The sequence below is a fragment of the Natator depressus genome, chromosome 2 (genome assembly GCF_965152275.1).
Source record: "Natator depressus isolate rNatDep1 chromosome 2, rNatDep2.hap1, whole genome shotgun sequence".
NCBI lineage: Eukaryota > Metazoa > Chordata > Testudines > Cheloniidae > Natator > Natator depressus.
The window spans coordinates 88784569-88808138 of record NC_134235.1 but is presented as its reverse complement, the minus strand read 5'-3'; the positions used below and the strand labels follow the sequence as shown (position 1 = coordinate 88808138).

Sequence of the window (23570 nt, the reverse complement as noted above, 5' to 3'; positions counted from 1 at the left end):
ACCGTGTAAGTACACAGATAGATTAGACAGAGATGGGGAAGTAAAAAAGAAGACTACAGCCCAAACTAGAAAGGCTAATCATCTGAACATTTATCTGCCTCACCCCTCAGAAAGGTGATTGAAAGGTGATTGAAAAAAAAACTGAGTGTGACAATTATTTAGATTGTAGTAGTGCCTATTATATGCTTTCCAAACATGACGACACAGTCCCTGCTCCAAAACAGCATACTTTACTCACCTGAAGTATCTATCACAATACCACCTGCCTCTCTAATAATGACAGTAGCTGCTGCCAAGTCCCAGCAATGTAAACCAAACTGGTAATATGCATCTGCAGCACCAGATGCTAGATGGCACAGAGCCAAGGTAGAACTTCCAATTACACGGATCCTAGAAGCAGAGAGGTATAAAAGAATGAAAGGGGGAAAACTGCTTTTATTTCAACCCAGGTATTTAACAGGGTACAATATGCATCACATTTGATTTAAGTAGAATAACATTCTGCTTGGAATTTTAGAAAGTTGAGAATGTTTATGATTTTTAACATAATAAATTTTTTTCTTAAAAACCTTACCCATGTACTTGGGCTTTGAGTAAGCTCTCCATGTTACCGAGGAACAATTTCAAAGTCTCAGGGTCACGTTTTGGACCAATTTCTGTTAAGATCAAGGCCTTCGACTTATCTGCAATGTAGACAGTTGTTTCTATTAACTCAACAGCCTTTCAAAGTAGGTCTTGGCAATTTCTCCACATTATGTTCTTCTTTTCATATTCTTTCTCAGGAAGAGAAACTGCTTTTGTCTAAATGACTGTAACAAGACTGAACTGCTTATACAGTTTGGTTATCTAAAAATACTTGTTTGGTAAAAGAAGGAAAGGAAGAATAAGAACAAAACTGCAGTTTCTATACGTTTCCTTTGTTCCCATGGAATTTTTCCTTCATTGACCAGTCAGCCTTTGGTGATCTCACAAACTTTTAGCAGTCAGCTAAAAGTAATTGACATAAGATCTATGCATTCCACTGTAAATTAATTGTATTTTAAAGCAGAATGCTTCCTGAACAGGGAACTTTGATCTCTTGGATAAGACCATTCATTTTAATTAGACAGAGGTAGGTGTATGATAAGTAAAGATCAATTAAATATATCCACCAAACTCCATTTATCTTGCAATAACTACCCCCTTTTACATTGGGACATTGGAAAGACTACAAAAGTCACAAATGTGCCAGTATCAGTATATTTACCAGTTATTCTATATAAAAAAAGTCAATAGGTCTAATTCTGAATTAATTTTTGCAGCACTAGTTTTTCCTTTTGTATTGTGTTTAATTCAGTAACTTCTGATTTACAGCAATATAGGGGCCTAATCAAAGCCAAGGACTCTTAAGTCAAAGGAAAGATTCACATTGAGTTCAATGCATATTAGATCAGGTGAGGTCACATTCAGGCCAACAACATATGTATTATTTTAAGAAGTATATACAGTATTCCTTCCAAATGATTTACCCATTGTTTCATGTTCTCTGTGTATATAAATCTCCCCACTGTATTTTCCACTGAATGCATCCGATGAAGTGAGCTGTAGCTCACAAAAGCTCATGCTCAAATAAATTGGTTAGTCTCTAAGGTGCCACTAGTACTCCTTTTCTTTTTGCGAATACAGACTAACACGGCTGCTACTCTGAAACCTGTCATTAAGTAGGGATAGTGGACCAAATGCTGTGTGGTGCTACTGAGTGGTATTTCCTAGACAAATTAATGTGGCCTGAGACATCTTGTAATTAAATTGACATGCCAGGTACTGGCGACCTACGAATGTAAAAGGGCATTATGGATTCAAGCAAGCTGATTAGAAATGGTTGAGTAATATACATGTAAAACAGTCACAGGATATCACAAACATAACTGCAGAAACACAGACTTCATAACCATTTTTAAAAACATTACATTAAAGTATAGAAGCACAGTTCTACTTTAAAACTATAGGGACACAATGTAGGGCATGCATTACTTTGCCATAACTGGAAATTTCTGGAGGTTGAAAGTAATCCGCCTTTGGTCTTCTGCATAATACATTCAATGTTTATAATTATGGCATATTGAATGCATGCCTTACTATAGACATTATTATTAACACCATGCATTCATGCCAAGTACACCTCGGTCATAACAAAAATAACTATTCTGTGGAACTGTGAAAACTATTGTAAACGTGTTCCTGATGAATAAACAAACATTTCCTAATACTTAGTCAAAGTTATGCTAATTTAGTAATTGGATTTAAAGACTGAAACGCTTTGAGGAGGGTTGGGGCTTAAGGCATAGGGTGGAATTGAACTTAGAGAAGAGACCATCTAGTGAAAAGATACAAGGTGGCTTCAGGAATGCAAACTACAGGAGACAGCTGACCAGAAGACAAGTTCTCCACCCTGATGAGAGGAAGAGAAATAGGGAGGGTTGGTAGAAGAGAGATGACAGTGACCTGGGTAAATGTGGGAGGAAAAGAGACAACGGACCAACATTTTTGATTATTGAAGGGGGCAGAGTGGAGACCAAAAAAAACCCAACAAAAAAACCAAAAAACCTGTCATTTATGGTATCAACACACTTAAGGCCAGGCCTGGCTTTAAACTGTGACAACGTTTGACAAAGGGAATTTTATATCTTTGGGATGTTCTTTCATTATGATTATTTAAATCCGTGAGTGGCGGATATCCCAGACCACATCTCTGTTTTCTTACTGTGACATAACCTTTTAAAAATTCTGTCATCACCAAAATGTGATTCTCTTTAGTTCTGAATTGTTAAATGCTGAACATAGCTAGCACTAATCTAATTTTATACTGTACATCAACATTTTCTATAGAAAATACATTTCCTGAAACAAAAGCATGCAGTAACATAGCAGCCTAAAAGCCACAAATTTCAGAAGCCAGCACAAGGAAAAACATCTTGTACTCCAGAGGTAGTTCATTCTATTGAACTTAAAATCTTTAGTGGACAAGAACAACTGTAAATGGGCTACATTTAAACACCATAGCAATCAATAAAAATATTCTCCATCTTCCCTGTTCAAAATCCTCCCCCTCCCCCCCAAATGAGTACATCTCAAAAGAGAAAAAAATTATAAAGCATCTTAAACAATATGGGATCTGACCCTCCCCTTACGTTCTGGACTCCCACATTAGCAGAGAGTCCACAGGGAATCGGGACAAAGTGGTGCAAGTCTCCCACAGCCCTTGCTCAGCTGAAGGCTCACCACCATTTGGACATAAAAGTGAATGGGGCCAGTTTATGAAGGATGTAGGGCAGTTGGGAGATTCTTTGCCCAGGGGATTCTTGTGGAACATGGGCTGTATTTTAAAACTTCCCTCCCCTGGCAGAACACCTTTGGAAGGATGGCTAGGGTACGACCATGGACACCTATTCAGGGGTAAATGTCCTCCCTCAGGCACAGCTGCTTCTGTGGGGGAGAAGTGTACCATTTGTACTCTCTTTCTCCAGATAAATAAACCTGGCCCACTAAAGACTGGTCCAAGATACAAAGTCTGGATCTGGATCCAAATTTTTCCAGCTATCAGGGAAGTTCTGGTCATCCAGGGTTGGTCTGGACCCATATCTAATCTGTACATTAAATTGCTTTAATTTACTATGATTTCAGTCTGCACCAAACCATTTTTCTACTGTAATTTTTATCATTTCTGGGGTACAAAGATACAGCTCTGTGACATCTGCTTGCTTCTATCTGCTAATTAATGCGGTCTTATCTTCTGCATTGGATTTGTTAAAAAAAAAAACTTCTTGTCTTTATGGGCATTTGATTGAGCTTAACTATTATAACTAGGCAAATGCAGAATCACTTTATTAGGTTTATAGTAATAAATCCCAATACAGTATGGATTAAGTGTTCTAACTAATGGTATGATGAAACAGACCTCTCACACGCATCACGGCATGTTGTTTTTAAATAAGTATAATGTATGCATCCATTAATTCCATTTACTACTGGCATATGTGTTTACAAACAAGATGCAGTATATGGCAGCATCAAGGCATCTGAAAATAAGTGAATGACAGATGCCATAATAATGTGGGCCTGATTCACCATTCCAGCTGTACTTTGTATCCCAGGAGTAACACCAGTGTACAGAAGGCATGGTATAGTGGTGAATTTAATCCTATTTCTTTATCTTAAAGGAGTGGTTTTGGATCAATACTGATCAATTCGTGTGGAAACTGCAAAATATTTTAGGACCATTTAATAGTAATTCACATAAAGCTGCATATTTTAAACAGAAATTTGGGAACATCCTTATATTTCCAGGAAAAACACCATTATAATGAAGGAAAGATACTTTAGATCAGGATAATAATTTCCATTTAGGATTAGTATCAACTCTGAAATTCAACATATTTATTTTAGAGTTCTAACAAAAATCTAGACCAACCTGTCTCTTTTGATACCTGAAGCCTTTTTTCATTACAAAATGCCCCTTGACCTCTTCTACCAGTATATAATCGTTCTTCAGTGCAATGGTAAATTACACCAAATTCAAGCTTTAAGATTTTGAAAAGGAAAGAAATGAATGCAACTCAAATTACTCATCACAAGTATAAACAACTACTAATGGCAGAAAGATCAAAATTATTTTAATTAGCTATGTAACCAAAGATTATGCCACTGCTAATAAATAATTTTACTGTTACACTGACGTTCTAGATACACAACATATAAAATTCAGTTTAGAAAGAGATATTAATTCCATCTATTCACAGCTCATTCGTACGCACACTATTAGAACGGAATAAAAAGTTACTCTGAAATGCAATTCAAGGAGTTATTGAGAATATGTAAATCGCCCAGGGCCAGATTCCGAACACTTTATTCCCATTGGTGAGCAGTCACTCACATGAATAGGCCCATTGACTTCATTGGGGCTATTAATATTGCCAACCTCAAGCATCTCAAATTCATGACTCAGACCTTCAAAACACATGAGATTGGCTTACAAATCAGGCAGTTTTTTAAAAAAATACATAGTTTGCATGTCATAGTACATTTCACTTGCCTTCTATCTTTTGAGCCCCTGAGGTGCACTCAAGTCATCTTTGAGTTTTTCTCTGCAATCATGAAGGCTAGAAGCTAACTGGTCTTTTAAATGAACGCTGAGATTCTCGTGAAATCACCTGACTCCAGGAGCTGGGGCTTGAAGAAAAACACCAAATATCACGAGACTCATGACAAAATTAATGAGAGTTGGCAACACTGAACTATTTGTGCAAGCACCTGCTTACAAATGGGAATAAGGGGTTCACAATTGGAGTCTTAATAATCCAGGCCCAAAGTACCTAATATTTTGCACGACTATAGTACCTTTCATCAGAAGATCTTAAAACACTTTACATACATTAATGAATCAATCCTCACATCATTACTATGAGATAAAATATTATCTACATTTTACTCATAGGGAAACAGACATAGAGAAGTTAAGTGACTTGCCCAAAGTCACAGAAGAAGTTTGTAGAAGAGTCAGTAATAGGACTCAGATCTTCTAGACTCCCAGTCCCTTGCTGCAACACGCTACTTGAGTGACCCATGCTACCTGAGTGACCACCTCTCACCCAAGAGTCCTCAAAGATCGCTCAGAGGGAATGGGTTTTCCTTGCTATTCATCCTGGAGCCAGACTCTTCTCGGTTCAGGGTCCCTATGTATGGAACTCCAGGTCTGAAGATATTCATAAGAATCTCTCTTTAGCAGTATTCAGGGCTTGAGGCTAGATCTTTCTATTCAGGTCAGTTCACCTATGCCCATTTTGGCTCCTCTATTGAGTTATTATTTTACTTTTGTCTGTTTTTTTTACTACAATGGATGGTGAAATTTAATATGATTGTTTTTTGTTTTAGCAGCATCTAAAGCATGGTGGGTGCTATAGAAAATAAATAAATACTAAAGAAAGCTGTTTTGTAATTATATGCAATATTTGGAAACATTTGGGAAGGAATAATCTTTGGAATGGCACTAAAGTGTGTCTTTACAGTTGCTATGTTTTTAAAGGCAAGCTGCAGTCAATCTAGATACACATACAGTACTATACTGTCCAAACCAAAGGGAGCTGCTCATCCTCATCACATCTGAAAATTAGGCCGCTGAATTTGCCTGAATCGCTGCATTCCTTGCACACAAATCGCTGAATTTGCCTGATGCTGCATTCCTTGCACACATAAAATTCCTGTTGGCTTCAATGGGAGCTAACGGCATGTCAATGCATGTAAATGCAAAGGCCCAAGAGGTACATTTTACAATAGTGGGAATAACTACTTAAAAATAGCTACTTTTATTTTATAAATCAAACTGTAAAACTACAGTAGCTGTACAAACATCTCCGAAATGAATGGTGAGAACTAGGAAACTTAAAAAGAACAGTATTCCCAAGCACCAAGGCCAGGTTCTTTGTTTTTCTATGGACAGCCTGTTATGAAGGTACATGGAATAATATTAAATTTACTGCACCTCAAAAGCACACAAAGGTAGATTAAGGGAATCCAAACCATAACTTTGCACGTATCACAGAAAGTAATCCTACTATATACTCAAAAAGAAAAGGAGGACTTGTGGCACCTTAGAGACTAACCAATTTATTTGAGCATAAGCTTTCGTGAGCATCCGATGAAGTGAGCTGTAGCTCACGAAAGCTCATGCTCAAATAAATTGCTTAGTCTCTAAGGTGCCACAAGTACTCCTTTTCTTTTTGCGAATACAGACTAACACGGCTGCTACTCTGAAACCTACTATATACTGTACATCAACAACTGTCTGAGAGTCACGGAGGTTGCTAACAGCTTTAAAGCAATAGGAATCAGCATAATAACAAGAGAACAGTAGAAGATAAATATAGAGATGCTTAGTCACAATTTAAACATAACTTATTAGTGCCTGACTTTATTAACTCTTACATCAGTAGTCCCTTTTTAATAATATATAAATCCAGTTAACATGGGACTACCTGCAGGAGTAAAGGTTTGCAGGATTAGGGTGTTATTTTGGTGTAGTGTGACCAAACACATTTCAATAGCATGGAAAGAGCCTTTGTATTAATTTTTTAGTTCCCACATGGCTCTGAGGTTTGTAGCTGGATCTCAGGTTACCAACTCTCAGAACACATTTTATACCTCTTGGTTAACAGCAAATCCAATGCTAACTGCCACTGTTGGAAACCTGTGGAAAATAAGAAAGAAAGTACTATTCATGAATAATTTCTCTAAACATGCAAATTCCACAATTCCCAGCAGCAACAGAACCCACAGAGAGCATTATAATTTTACTTAACTAAAAACTTAATCTACATTATACCTTCCCTCTGTTTCCACCCAAGACTGTCCCTTGTACTTTGTCAATTATTTTTTTTTAATCAAAACTAATATTTCAAAAAGTTAAAAAAAATAAATTTATGAAAACATAAATAAGCTGTGTATATTAAACATATATTTGAAATTTTAGTGATTTTTCCCCCTTAATGTAAATAAATAACTTGATCTCAAAATATTATTATTGTAATAAATAATAATTTATACTTAGAGTACGTTTCATCCAATGATCTCAGAGCACTTTGCAGATAGTAATTAATTAGGGAGAAACTCTGTACCTGAGGTCAACAATAAATGAAACCTGTTATGCTTCCTTCTGTCTTGCAGCTGGTTGGGGCACGGTGGGGTGGGGGTCCGGGTGCGGATAGCTCATCAGGGTGGTCCAGGTGCAGGGGGAGTGGAGCTCAGCAGGGTGGGTTCTGAGTGTGGGGGGCAAGGCTCAGCGGGAGGGTCTGAGTATGAGGGGGTCTTGATGCACGGGGATTGGGCGGATGGGGGAGCAGCTCCCTGTACAGGGATCTCTCCCCCTGAAGCTGAGGAGCGATGGGTGCAGGAAGCGCAGAAGGAGGGGGGACAGTTTGCAGAGCTTCCTGCAGCCGGGGCAGAAATCTGGGGGTAGGTCTGACCCGGCCCCAGATGCCGTGCAGGGGAAGTGCAAGTCTTGTCCTCCCCAGCCCAGCCTGGACTAGTAGCTGAGCCTGGTGCAGGGTAGAAGCCTGGGTCCTTCCCAGTCCCACCCCCTACCCCACAGTGATTTACCTCTCTGCTGGCTGCCCTGGGCACCCAAAACTTACTGCTGGGGTGGGTCGTATGACCGCTTTTGTGGCTTCCCTTTGGTTCCCCGTCAGAAAGTCATTTTTCTGCGGGGAAGCAAAGAAATCTGTGGGCGATATAAATTCTGCACATACGCAGTGGAGCAGAATTCTCCCAGGAGTATCAAATACTATATCAGATATAAAAAGATACTGGAATGGATCCTGCAGGTCTTGTTCAGGGAAAGCCCCTCAGTTTATCAATATAATGCTATAGGTAAGTGTAAATTGAGCAAACTTAACACAGTGAAATATATTTCAGTAATGGAGGGAGAGAAGGATTTATGAGAAACTGAAGTTACTATATTTTAACAATTCTCCATGTTACTGAATTTACCTGTGCACAAAATTGCAGGTTCCATCAATGGGATCAATAATCCAGGTAGGATTGTCAGTGAGGACACATTTTGAACCAGCAGCAGTGGACTCTTCTCCAATAAACCTATATTTGACATGGAGTAAAGTATGCTCAGAAAACTCAACTCCACCTTCTTGGCTTTTGGGGACTATTGTAACAGTCATGTATCTTTAAAGTTTAGTTACCAAAAAAAAAACCACAAAAACAAAAACAAACAAAAAAACCCCACCAACAACCCCGCACAAAAAGCCCACCGCCACCACCCACCAACTCACAGAAACTTTGTAAAGATTTCTAAAAAGATAGGTCAGAAAATTGTTTTTTACGGTATATTAAAAATATCCCATTCTAGTTCCCCCTCCCTATATGTTAATGATACATACTTCAAAGTCATGTAACGCATGCAGAGATGGATCTGAAATGAAACCCCAACTTTGGCAGAAGTTTAGATCTGGATTGCAATTTGGCAGCTCAGGCCCACTTCTAGCAGGAAGTAATGCAGGCTGCCAAATGTACCTTCCATTCCTTGCAGGTGAATTCACCAGGAAATAATACAGCCTTAGAACTCCTACGATAATATGTAATAGCAGAGTAAATCAGGAAGTAAAAAGTTCACAAAGCTGAACTTTCCTCTTCACAAGACTCAGAGTAATTCAACAGAATTAAAAAAAAAAATAGAAAATTTACAGGAGCCCACTGAATTCCAGGTTGAGCTGCTGATTTTCTGTCCTGTCATAATTTATTTCAATAGATTTTCGGTTTTCCTTTTCCTGGGAATTGTACATCCAGTTCTGGCATCTGTCGTACCTGCCTTAGTTATCTTTGCCATTCCCTAGATCAGTGGTTTACAACCAGGGGTACACATAAAATCATTTAGATATTTGTAGAGCTCTCAGTGGATATAAATTTATATATATATATTGTATATTTATATATACAAATTTATATTATACCCGCAGATATAAATCGGTATCCGTGGAACCGCAGGGCTCTCCCGGGACCCGCAGCAGCAAAAGGAGAAGAACATGGGGCTGCCGCTCCCAGGAGCCAGTGTCCCATGCTGGCAGCTCTTCCGGTGCAGCTGTACTGCCCCCAGTCCTGTCCTCCGGCATGGCTGCACAGATCCCACACAGGAGAGGCAGTCACGCAGACAACTGCGTGGAAGGGACGGGGTCGGGGCTGGGGGTGGTACAGCCACATGGGAGGAGCTGCCAGCATGGGGCATGTTCAACTCTTGCCCGTTGGGCTCCCTGGGGATTGGAATGGCGTGATGGCAGCAGCATTCTGCCTTGTGAAGAGAAAGGGAGGCAACAGATTCATGGTACTCGAGAGTAAACAATGTTAGAGAGAGACAATGACTGTCTCTGATGTGACAGTCTTCTTTGGCTGGGAAGATGGTGGCTACAGTTCAGGCCCTTGTGGGTGGTCTAGAAAAAGGGTTGGAGCACTGAAGTGAGTGATGGCAGGGAGAGAAAGGACTCTCAGGGCTTTGATAGAGAGGGACAGAGGGAGAAGAGAGCATGGTGACGGGGAAAAGGAAGGCAAAGAAACATATTTGCTGTATAAGACCAGTTATATGTAGTATTTACTGTCAAAACTTTTGTAATGCAGGAAAGTTCCTTTGTAACTAAAAGTTTATTGGCACCAGTGATTTTAAAAGGACTTAACACAGGAAAAATAAATGTCCAGGAACAGAGCCTGATCTCATGCCCATCTGAGTCAATGGCAAAGCTCAGTCTCGTTGACATCACTGGTGCAAGGTCAGACTCCTATAGTATGATCCTGTACCCAGTGAAGTAAATGGTAACAATCCCATTAACTTCCATGGGAGCAGGATCAGCCCATAGTGCATAACATAGCATTGAAACAGAACCCGAACGGTCTTAAAGAAAGCTTAAATTCACTGAGTTACCTTATGAAATCAGAAGCTAGGAAAAATGCATGGCCAAATTCAAAGTGGAAGTTGACTGTAAAGGGTTAATAATCTGTCATCATGTTGGAGACTTCCATTTCTGGGGCTATGTTGACCTTGAACCTGCTATTCCTCTTCTAAATAGCATGAATGCTTCTAACACTTTATGCTCATGTTACATGAGCCTTGTATGCTACGCTTCCTCTGGCAGATCGTTAAGGAAAACTCAGATATTACAGAACAGACAACAGCACAGCAAGCAGGACTTCAGATGGAATATTACTCAAATACTATATTTGTAAATCCCAGCACTGCCTAAGAACTGCAACCAAATATTATACACTTAAACTGTGTAGTATTGCCACAGTTTTGGATCACATAACAGATATTTAGAAAGACGTACTTAGACTATAATTTTTTCAGTAATTTTTGCATTAAGTACGCTCTTTACACCAACATGACCAATGGGATCAGGTTTTTAAATATGTTCCATGTTAGCTGAATTCTTTCGAATCGGACACAAATTCATCCCTATGTAAAGGGCTAGTGCAAGGCCGATGTGTGACGTTCTGTGCCTTGGGGGAGCACCCTGTAATGCCCCCATATTCCTCATCTGTATATAATTGTGATATTACATATAAACCATGCCTTGTAGGGCATCGGGGAAAGGTTACGATCTGCTGAAAGTCATTTCTCTATCGATATATGTGTACCATTAATGCATGTGAAATTATGAGAATTGTATTGTATGGTTGTCACTAAAACATGCTGTAAGTTGGGGAATCAGCAAGATATTCGCTCCCCAGAGGCAACAGCAAGGAAAGTAACCAACGTCCAACCCATCAAGAGCCATTGTCCAGCAAGGGAGCTACAATGCAATGACTCACCTGCATGAGGCCACACCAGGGGAATTGCTCAACCTTACTGGGAGAGACTCAGCAATGCCCCCAGTCATGCCTGGACTTGTGTTTTCCAAGCACATAGAGTGAGGGTATAAAACACACAGAGTGGACACATACTGGGCCTTTTCTGCTGCCCCCACTTATGCTGCAAGCAACTAAGACACTGAGAAGAAGACAAGACTCCAACAGAGGAGATTGGCCCAGGTTTAAGGAACAAACCTGAATATTAAGGACTGCAATATCCCGTGGGGTGAGAAAAACTGCTTAATTGAGATATTGCCCAGTCTAATAGGGTTGAAAGTTTAGACTGCGTGCTTATATTTTATTTTATTTTGGTAACTAACTCTGACTTTTTGCCTATCACTTAAACAAATTTATTGACTATAGAAGATAGATTTTAACTGTTTATCTTTACCAGTGAGTTGGTATGAAGTATGGGAGCAAATCTGCTCAGGCTTGACAAAGGCTGGTGTATGTCCACTTTCCATTGTTGAGGTGGTGAACCAATTAATAAATTAGACAGTATATTCCTGAGGTACAGTACTGGGAGCTGGGGGGTATCTGGCTGGTGTTTTTCTCTGTGTGATTCATGGGTGGCTCTGGGAGCATTTATGCAATCCAGCTGAGTGTGGGGCTTCACATGCTGTTATGCTGAGAGATCACAGCACCTGGAGGGGCTTGCTGCTGGTCACTAGCAAGGCACTGTGAGAGACAGCCCAGGCTGGAGAGAGTTAAGGGGGCACAGCGGTCCCACAGTCCCAGGCTGCACCCCGGGGGGATCCCGTCACACTATGTGCCACTTAAAACCCACTTAAAGTACATGTAGAGAGTTTATGTAGATTTAAGTAGCACACAGGCCTTGTATTGGCTCTCTGCAGAGGGCTGAATTTTACCCTCATAGGTTAAAGTAAAATGTGGAAATCAGTTGTAAAGTATATATATATTGTGTGCGTCAAGCCAATCTTAAGACATGTTTTATAAAGCTTATTTCCAATGTGAATATGCTAAAATGTATCATTTTATGGCCTCTGTTTGTAGGGGGTTACTCTCAGATGGCCCTTAATAGCTCAAGGGGAATCACATATCCGAATTCATGTTTAAAACCTACAATTAAATCCTGTGCAGTAACTTGTACAACATTTATTTTCTATAGGCTAGGATCCTGATGCTTCAAGGAGCTAAGCCTCCTTGACTCTTTCTGACCTGAGAACCCTCCAGATGCTAGAAGAGCTAAATGTGACTTAATGCTATACTCAGTCCAGATCCTGCACACACATATATGCACGTGAGTAAAACAAAATTATTCACATGAATGTTTGCAGGACTGGGGCCTTAGTGATAACTGAATGCAGCTTGATTCAAATGTCCATGTGTTGAAATATTCTTAGTATTATATTGCAGAAGAAAAAAAGATACAGAGTTGTGAACAAATTAAGCTTTCCTACGGATAGTTTAATTTAGAGACCCTTACTGGGGACAAAAGTGTTATATTACTATTTAATTAAATCCAAAAAGGTTGCAAAATATTAAAACCTCAGATGATGACTCAAGTTAATCCAGAGCAATAATACTATGTGGCCAATAATGAAAAATACTGTGTACCTTCTCAAAGTAATTTTCAACATGAAAGTGAATCTGGAACACAAATTTTTAAAGCAAGGAAGCTTATAAAAATGTCCAATCTGCTTAAATTCAAGACATTTATTAATTCTTAACAATGGAGACCAGAACAAAGTGATATCTAAATGGTATTAAAACTGAATTCAGTTATTAGGAGGCGAATTAATTTGTACAGATCTCATCTGACATCTAGGGACTGAATTTTATAAATTTCCTTTTAATGATGGTCACATACATGGCCTGTGCATGGGACAGGGTCCTGGGCAGTTCTCTCTCTAGAGATACTTACCTGTGGGAGGGAAACTTCTCTTTCAGAGCAGAAATAATCACATTTTCCACAAAATTATCAGTTTCTGTCACAAGATCAGCTGCAGATGTTTTTGTAGACACTCGTTTTTCCTCTGTAAGAGCTTTCCTAATAATCTGAAAGAGGAGTACACACATCAGATTTATTTCTAACATTCCTTCCCTAGACACTAACAAAATATATTACATATGAGGTTCATTGCTGACCCTGAAATCTATTGACACATCAGTATGCTACCATGCAAGGGAAGGGATCCAGTTCTAGGACTCAAAATCCATCCTATTTGTTCAGGGGTGGTGAATACTACCAAGGCAATGAGGGTAGGAAGCACTTTGCATCTCTCCATAACAACCCCTCTAGCTAGTTTAGGAAAGTCATTGACAAGCTCCGGAAGGAGATGCAGCCACAAGTATAGTAAGAAGGATCGCAGCAGATGGGCACATTAAGGGTTGGAAAAATTAGGGGAGAGACACAGGGGAAAAAGGAGGATCATTGGGGCTCAGGAGTTTTCTTTCCTCTCCATCGGAAATACAATATTAAAAAAAAAAACTACAGGGACAAAACTCCCACCTCTTACATTTTAAGAAGTGACAAAAAATGTAAACCATACTAGTTCGGCTCTGAAAAGAAGCCTTTTATATCAGATTTAAGCCAAGATTTTCAAACATGGGTGTCTAGCGTTAGCATCCTAAGTCCAAATAGGTGGCCTGATTTTAAAAAATGCTCAGCACCCTGTGAAATTGGTGGTAGTTGCTGGGTGCTCAGCACCTTTCAAAAACTGGCCACTTATTTAAGTTCCTAAAGATGGACTTACGAGTCTAACTCTGGGCTCTGTGTTTTTTTTAAATCTTGGCGTTATGTTTTAAAAAAACTTGAAAGCCATACTAAACTAAAGTAAATTTGATGCAAATTCACAAATGGGAAAATTATGAATGACAAACTTCTTCCTACTTTCACCTCTTTCTGTTTCTTACTTCATAAGGCAAGACATTATGAAACGAGGCATGATGACAATGTTTCTCTTGGAGGAACAGCTAACTTATTTTTTTAACCAAAGACAATTATGAAGAATCTAAGAAAGGACATCAAAACAGTCAGTGATAGCAAAGACAAATTAATGTAATTGCTGGATTTGTACATAACTACACAAAATAAAAAGCAACTTCAAATTAATATTCTAAACACAACCTCCTCCTGCGGCATATATTTTTTAAAATCCTTCAATCAAAACTCCGGCACTCAAGTATTTTTAAACCTACCTAAAGAAAAGCCATTTATGTTCAAATGGCAGTTTGTTCTACAGTACTGTTTATGGGACAGGAAACCAGGAAATTTCAAATTCCTATTACATTTCTACCACTTGTTTATCATGGGCAAAAATATTACATTTGAAGGGTTTCACACACTCAGCTGTTACAGTGACCCTCCTTACATAATCTGGACCATGACTTGCTGTGTGGCCTATGAAAGTCCCACTACCTCTCTGTCTCAGTTTCATCAGCTGTAAAATTAAAGTTATACTTACTTCCCTAGCTCACAAAGGAGTTTGAAGATTAATTAATATTTTTACCTTTGAAGATGGTACACGAAAGGTTTTGTATTATTTATTACAAGGTAAAATGTTTACTCAAGAAAACTCCTTTATTTCCTTACGTACTGCCCTGTTTTCCTGGTGATATTGAACCTCTTTAGCTAACTTAGTGCCTTGGGTGCGCATGATATCAAGGCCCCAACTTTGTAAGAACTTTACACGTGAGTAACTGTGCACATGTGAATGATTCCAAATTCAATGGGCTCACTCACATGTGTAAAGTTACCATTATGGGTAAGTATTTGCAGGATTAGGGCCTAAATTACCACTCACATGGTGTCCCCAAAAAGTCATAAGGCAGTCAAGTGAATTAAGAGTTCTCATTTGTATGATGTTATTAAACTTTTTTTTATTTTTTCTTAACACAGGGTAGACTGAGCAAGGAGTAGTAAGTACATAAACTGGTCTGTCCCAAGAGGCATTCTGACTTAGAGACACACCACTGAGTCTCAGTTCCTTTCCTGATTTCTCCTTGCTCCTGGGATGTGCCAACAGCAAATTACTACCCCATCTGTATGGGCTCAAATGACTCTGGTTAGGGGTTGGGTGTGTGTATGGGGGTGTGGCCTATCCCCACTGTTCCTCTTATATGGACAACAGATCCAAGGCTGCATAAATTGCTAAGGAGAGGGTTTCTTACTCCATCTCACTCACTTGCACCTGAAATCCAAGTCAGAAACTAGGGGCAGGTTTATGCTATGGGTTTAAGTCGACCTAAGTTCTGCAACTCCAGCTACGTGAATAACATAGCTGGAGTCAACGTAGCTTAAGTTGACTTATTACGGTGTCTACACCGTGCTGGGTCAATGGGAGAAACTCTCCCGTCATCTTACCTTATGCTTCTTGTTCCAGTGGAGTACCGGAGTGAAAGAGAGAGCGACCTGCGGTCAATTTAGCGGGTCTTCACTAGACCCCCTAAAACGACCCCTGGTGGATCGATCACCGCAGCCTCGATGCACTGTAAGTGTAGTGTAGACATACCCTAGCTCACCATGATTACATTTTTTGCATTATAAACAGAACAGCATTTGTTCTTCATAAAATTAAGTTTATCAAGTATCTCATATTGGGCCAGATTCTTTATGCTGAATAGTACCTTCCACCAGTCCACTGAAGTCAATGGGACTACTTGTGGAGTAAAGTGCTTCAAACCTGGGTAAAAGTATTAGAATCAGGCCAAATGGTGAAAAAAACACAGAGTATGTACAACAGAATCCCATTAGGTTTGACTCTTTACAGAACACTTGATATAAACACATTTTAAATGGACAAATTAATCACCTAATGCATTTGGCTTGTCTTCCAAATTAGTGTGGAGTTACATAAAAGAGTCCTTCAAGACGACAAGAGCTATGACAGATAAGTGAAATCTATTCAGCGACCACAAAAAGTGTCAATGAAATAAAAATAGCTTATATCCCCCTCCCTCAGTATTGTATAATGAAACTGGCAACCAAGCTGAGCAATTATATATTGACTATACAAGTATACCCTAATCATCCTCATTAGATTACAGTTTGTCCATATTTTAACTGATTATTTTTATGTGGAAGGACAGATAATACCTAGTTGCTGATCTAACAGCCCAGTAATTTAGACAAGTTATATCAACACTTCATTGCACAACTAAGAGGTAGACTGAGCCTGGCCCTTGTGTGATTGCACAAAGGGCAGAGAGAAGTGAAGATGCAAGGAGCGCATGCTTAAGAGTCTGACATAATCATGGTGTCAGTGTAGGGGACTGACAGACTGTTTCCTCCTAGCATCTTTGGGGGTTCAAGCCATCCTAAAGGGAATGGAGAGGAGGCAGGGCCATGGCTCCATCTCCCTCCATACCAGACATAGAACAGCCTGGCTGTGGAGGGGGAATCATGCTATAACCTCCTAAGAGATGGTGCATGGTATGCACTTGCCTGGCACACCTGAGTTTCAGGAGGGATTGTGCCTCCCGGCAGCATGGCTCTGCAATGCCCCCCAAAGTGGGCTGTGCCTTAATAGCACAATCAAATCCTAAATTACACTTGGAAAAGTGTAATTCCCCAAAATAAAATTATTCTTTAAAATCAGCCTGCCTATGTTTCACTACAAGATACCCTAAAAATGTCACAGAAAGACAAAACACGTAAGGTGAAATCCTGGCCCTGCTGAAGTCAATGGGAGTTTTGCCACTGACTTCACTAGGGCCAGGATTTCACACCTAATTCTCTGTCTGGCAGCTTTCTCCTTTTCCAGTTTAAAAACATGGAAACATTAACATGCTAGACATATACACTGCCTAATTTTTCTCTCAGGACCTCATGTCAGGGGCTGGTCTACACTACAAAGTTAGGTCATCTTAACTACATTGCTCAGGGTTGTGAAAACTTTCTCATCCTGTGCAATGTAATTAAGCCAACCTAAGCCCTGGTGTAGACACTGCTAGGTCAAGCTAGCTACAGATTATCTACAGCGAGGGAAGAACCCCTCCATTGCTATAGTAAGTGTCCACACTACTGTGGCGCAGCTGTGCCACTGTGGCATTTCTAGTGTCAACATACTCCTGGTTTTACACTGGTGTAACTCCATTGACTTCACTGAAGTGTCTCCCAATTTACACAGCATAAATGAGAGTAGATCAGACCCATATTGTCCAGTACTGTTGTCATATCAAACATATGAGGAGATGACGCCAGCCACATCTGTGTCATTATTAATTAGCTGCTTCCGAGCCTGTGGGGGTGGCACTAAGGAGGGCCATGCCCATGTGACAGCTTAATGGACATCTGGGCCTTATGAAAGGACTCAGAGAGATCCATCTGGGAGTTGGAGCCACTATGAGTAGGAAACTTCCTGTGGAAGGCCCTGAACCCTAGTCTGCAGGAGGCCAAATACTCTAGGGGTCCCACTGCTCTATACCAGAGCAGGGAAGGACACAAGGAACAGAGCCCAGGAGAGGCTGAGAATAGTACTCCGGGGGAATCAGACTGGGGTCTGAATGCTTGATCCCAGAGCCAGAAAAACTCGCCCAGCTAACCCACAAAAGGGCTGGGAACAGGGCCCAGAGAGTGAGCTAAAGAGAAGCCCCCTCAAGGGCAGAAGAACATTTTTGTTTGTTGGCACTTTTTCAGTTGGACTTTCCCTACCCTGGAAGGGGATAAGTTTTATTTTGTTATTTGGTTGGAGGGTTAAGCCACCTCTCCAGAACAAACCGGGGTCTGGCAAGCCAAGAAAATCCACCCAGGGGAGGGAAACTGAGGCAGGGACTTCCTGCCCTGCCATGCTTGGCCAGCAGGGAATACTATAGAGCAGCCACAACCCACAACAGGTCCTAATTCCACTTACTTAACTTATGCAAAAAGTCATCCCTAAATTAATAGGTTTACTTACATGAATAAAGTAAGCAAGATTTGGTAAAAGAGTACTCAATAGAAAAAAGATGTGAGAAAGTCCATGGTTACAGGTATAGTGGATGGGGAGGGATTTCAATACAGGCCAGTTATGCACAGCAAGTGGCCGAAATTAAAATACCTAATCCATGCTCCCATGCCCCTCCAAAGTAACTAAATCCAAACTGCATGGCACAGACCCACATATGTAATATACGTAAACAGAGGTAAGCAATGGGTTCAGGCATGAGATCCACGACTTGGAGCAGGTACATTCCCAGATGAGACAGCATCACAATGACACATATTCATCTAACTATTTCTTTATCAGCCTTCTGACTTTTGGAGACACTATTCCAAAAGTATATTAAAAAATTCCCATAGGTGGATATGTTTGTGGACTCCTCTACTAAACATGGATGAACATCTTTGAGAAGAAGAATAGCATGTCCTTTTAAAAAACAATTCCATGGAGACTGATGAATTTCCTCTTCCAATTCTCATTCTTAAGGTTTTTTTTACCAAAACGAACAAAAAAACCCAAACAAACCCAAAACAAACAAACAAAAAATCAAACAGGAAGCCCCAGAAGATGTAGTTCTGATTAACCTCTACCAGAAATCCATAATCTGGATTTCAGTACTCCCCTCCAAGAGATGCCTTTGGTAGGACAAATATCATTGCCAAAATGTCCACCAGCTTCTCACAGTTGCTTTGGCTGACGCCCGAAATAGAAGTGAAAGCATGACCTGGAGAAGTTCTTCCACTGGGTGGTGATCCATGTTGACAACTCTGGCTGCTAGGAGCATGCAGACCCAAATGGCTCTGCTGGATGCATTGGTGGGGTCAAACCACTTCTGGTCAAGCCCCAAGGGATGAACAGGCATGTTCTCTCACAATACACTATGAATCAAGCCCTAAAGCAGCCATGGCTACCAAAGGTGCTAAGAACCCTGAGTTATGCCCAAGAAACAGCAAGGTCTGACTTGGGTCTTCATAGTGTAGAGTGTACCTGCTGGCATGCATATGAGAGTTGAACAGCAATGGAGTGTGGATGCTCAAGCATGAGCTTAGAAAGAACAGGTCTGCAAGTGTGGATCCCACAGATCTGGGTTTATTATCCAGTGTAGAGATACCCTAACCCTCAGGTTGAGATAGATATTGACCTAAGGCCACTGAAAAGAATTTGGCAACTCTGTCCACATATCTATTCAAGGGACACCATCATAGGACCTAATCACATCAGCCACACCATCAGAGGCTCATTCACCTGCACATCTACCAATGTGATATATGCCATCATGTGCCAGAAATGCCCCTCTGCCATGTACAATGGCCAAACTGGACAATCTCTATGCAAAAAAATAAATGGACACAAATCAGACGTCAAGAATTATAACATTCAAAAACCAGCCGGAGAACACTTCAACCTCCCTGGTCACTCAATTACAGACCTAAAATTTGCAATTCTCCAACAAAAAAAAACTTCAAAAACAGACTCCAATGAGAAACTGCAGAATTGGAATTAAATTGCAAACTGGACACCATTAAATTAGGCTTGAATAAAGATTGGGAGTGCATGGGTCATTACACAAAGTAAAAACTATTTCCCTATGCTAATTTTCCCCCTGCTGTTACTCATACCTTCTTGTCAACTGTTTGAAATGGGCCATCCTGATTATCACTACAAAAATTTTTTTTCTCCTGCTGATAATAGCCTACCTTAATTGATTGGTCTCATTACAGTTGGTAGAGCAACACCCATTTTTTCATGTTCTCTGTGTATATATATCTTCCTACTGTATTTTCCACTGCATGCATTCGATGAAGTGGGTTTTAGCCCACAAAAATCTTATGCCCAAATAAATTTGTTAGTCTCTAAGGTGCCACAAATACTCCTCGTTTTTTTTGCTGATACAGACTAACACGGCTACCACTCTGAATGGGATTTGTTGTTCTCCCCCCTCTGCTCCATGGAGATGGTGATACTGGCAAAAGAGTTCTTTTGTTATGATATCCTAAATCACTTTCCTGTGCAGAGTGAGTTATAAGAGCAAAAAGGACTTTTTGGCGGGTATAATTACATTTATATTATAGCTTTTTCTGGCATAGCTGTTTTGGTTAGGGGTGTGATTTTTTTAACACTTCTAACCGGCATAGCTATGCTGGGAAAACTTTTAAATGTTGACCATTATTTATTTACATCACTGTAAATCTGCAGCGACTTTTGTTGAAGTGGAGTTACTCCAGATTTACACCAGTGTAAGTGAGATCATTATCTGCCCCATTGTGAGAAGACTGGCAAAGCAAGAAGATAATAGCAGGCAAGAAATCAATCATGCAGCTAATATCTTTGACACACTCACTTTCTCAGAGAGAAACCCTACCTGTTATAAAATGGAAATATAACATATTTTGGATATATGCATCATGATATGAAGTATCCTCAATTCCCCATAATCTAACATTGTTATCACTGTCTACACTAATAATATTCCAGTAATACATGTGAAGATTCTTTTTTCTTACTAAGAAAGAAAATACATTAAAACATGTTTGCTTTGACAAATCATTCTAATCTTATTTTTAAATATAAAAAATGCTCCCAGTCACAAAATATGTCTGCTTCTGGAGGGCGTATGGAGCCTTTTCCTTCATACTGCTAATTGGAGAATTAAAACAAAACAAAACACCCCAAACCACCTCTTAAGCATAGACCATTATTTTAGATACATTCTGAAATTATTTTGAAATGTGAAAAAAACAAACACTCTCATGGTGGAATTTCCCTTAAATACCCTACTAAGACAGTATATCGATACTGCCATTCTCATTTTTCTTCAAGAAGACTCTATGATGATACCATTCATCTAAAAGATCATTACTGGTGGCTTGAATATTTGCAGTTCAGGCTGCTAAAGCCTTCAAAAACTAAACAAAACGATAGACTAAAGGCCGCACTGCTACATGTTTGCTAAAAATATCACCTATGCTCAGTTTATATGAAAGCAAAATCCCTCATTGATATTCAACACGATGCTGAAAACAGCCTATGTGCAGCATGCAATGGCAGGTCTCTACCTCAACAAAAACATCTATAGCCAATATGCTTTACAAAAAGCTTTTACAGATACTTAGTGTAAATGTTTAAAACGTTCCTGTAGGTGTTTAAAATATATTCAGTATGTCATTGATCATTCGGGGAAGAAGGGACCTTTCTGTGATCTGGATAAAAGTAAGGCAGCTTTGCCACTGCATTTGACCTGACCCAGTTGGCTCCCTTACCCACTCTTACACTAATCCCCTCCCCTTCGGAGATATTTCCTGAAACTCTTTCCCCCGGCCTGTGCCTTCGCCCGCCCTCATTACCATAGCAGGCACCAACAGGTCAGAGTGCTGAGCGCACAGGAGTGTAGCCTGCAGCACACAGCAGGGGACTGTCCCTACCACTCCAGCAGCATTATTAACCCTCGCCCCGGGAAGGGACATTTATTTGGGGGACCGTAGTAAGGAGAGAGCCGCTGAAAACTCTCTTCGGACTGCAGCACAAGTCGTGAGCGATACACTGAGCAGATGATCTTGCAAGCGCGGACCCTCCATTCCCTGGGAGGAGGAAGTGACTGACCCTTCTGAGGCAGGGGCCAGCCGGAGGGAGAGGAAAGGAATGGCTCTAGCTTCCCCCTACACAGGCTATCCCCAAGCTGTGACCGGCGAAAGGGAGAAGACCGAGGCAAGTACAAAGGTACCAGTGTAGGCTCTTGCTGCTGCTAACCTGCCCAGCCCGGCGCGCCAGCTGCACCGCCACCTCCATACACTCCTGCCAGGGGTCCCCTCCGGCCGCAGCCCCCAGCCCCTCCTCTTCGCAGGGCTTCATCGCAGCTCCTCCCGCCGCCTCTTCGCCTGCGCACCCCACGCGGCAGGCAGCTCCCGGGGCTCCCTGTCAATCTCACTGCCAAGGAGCACAAGTGGGAGGGTGGGGGCCGCGCTCCAGCTCCCCCCGAACCAATCAGATTTGCTCGGAAACTCCTCTGGCTTCTGCCCCGGGCTGCTGTAGCTGGGGGGGGGGAGGCGAGCGGGCAGGTTCCAGCTGCTGCAGGCTGCTGCTTCCAGCGGCCGGGTGTCTGTCGTGCTGCTGCCGCCTTCCCCGCTCTCCTCCACCCTCTTACCCCCGCCTTTCCTGTTTCTCTCCTCCTCCTCTCTTCCCCCTTCCTCCTCTCCCCGGTGCACAGGGGAGGGACTGCCCCTGTCACTCTCTCCCCCAGCGCCGCCTCTCTGCGCTGAGAGCCTGCCTACACAGCCTGCGGGCGGGAGCGGGGCGGGAGGGCCTGACGCTGACACTGGGCGGGCTGCCGCTGCCGCTCAAAGCCTGCAGGCTGCTAATCTGAGCTCTAGGGGCTGCCGGGGAGGTAAGCCGCTCGCTAGCGATGACTCAGTGATGTGGAGAACAGGATGTGGCGGAAGGCAAGTCATAGTGGTTACTTGCTTTGATCTGCCACCTGGCTCATAAACCTTGCGAGCTGCACGTAATCGCTCCCCTTTGGGCAGTTTGAAGACAGGCTCGGACAGGAACACTCGCTCTTCTCGTTGCAGGGATGGGCATGCCGAGGATTAATATCCACTGAATCTAATAGTATGTAACCTTGATGATCTGAACCCCTCGTTGATCCCCAGCTCCCTGTTAATTGAGATGAGGTCTCTTGTCCCCCACAAGCAGTCTCCTTTTCGTCCAGCTCTCACCCTTTAATTTTCTCCACCCCTTTGGTCTCTGGGCATAGGGTACTGCCATACCTATCTGTTTCCCCAGGCTTTTGAGAAGGGCGTGAGTTCCTGACTCACCTCCTGATAGGTGAGTTAAGAGTTTGCTATATTTGTAAGATATATTTATTGTTTTTAAATGTTAACCCTCTAAGAACATTCCTGGATGGACATATTGTAGACATTCTATTATAAATACATGTCTTTCATAATAAATCCTCAGCAAATATGTTAGAATCAGTCATGTATTTAGTATAAAAATCTTATTAGATATACAGTTAGCTTTAGTAGGATTTCTACTATATTTTACATGCAAAGCTATTTAAAACAACCTTTCTGTGGCTTTACCAGGTCCCCAGGGATTTATTCCCTAGACAAAGTGGATAATGTATGTATTAGACAATCAACACTCCCTAAATATTTTGCTGCACTAGGCAGCTGTCTGTTCTGCCTATATAGTTTGACTATTGTGAAAGAGATACCCTTTCACATTAAGGATTATATACTTATATACTGGCTCATAAATCAGAAATGAAGGACAGATACTGAGTGGTAGACAGCCATTATTTTAGCTGTT

At 41.0% G+C, this 23570-nt stretch overlaps 1 protein-coding gene across 1 annotated transcript in view; it reads right to left on the bottom strand.

Moving 5' to 3' along the window:
* IMPA2 (inositol monophosphatase 2) overlaps positions 1–22366 on the bottom strand; it is a 33829-nt gene extending 11463 nt beyond the window's left edge. Inside the window, exons 1-7 of the mRNA XM_074944664.1 lie at positions 22011–22366; positions 13265–13398; positions 8521–8625; positions 7177–7222; positions 4451–4559; positions 575–683; positions 239–390 (exon numbers count right to left, since the gene is read on the bottom strand). Coding sequence (XP_074800765.1) covers positions 239–390; positions 575–683; positions 4451–4559; positions 7177–7222; positions 8521–8625; positions 13265–13398; positions 22011–22112 — 757 coding nt within the window. The 5' untranslated portion in view covers positions 22113–22366. The remainder of the gene's footprint in view (positions 1–238; positions 391–574; positions 684–4450; positions 4560–7176; positions 7223–8520; positions 8626–13264; positions 13399–22010) is intronic.
* Positions 22367–23570: the final 1204 nt, after the last annotated feature.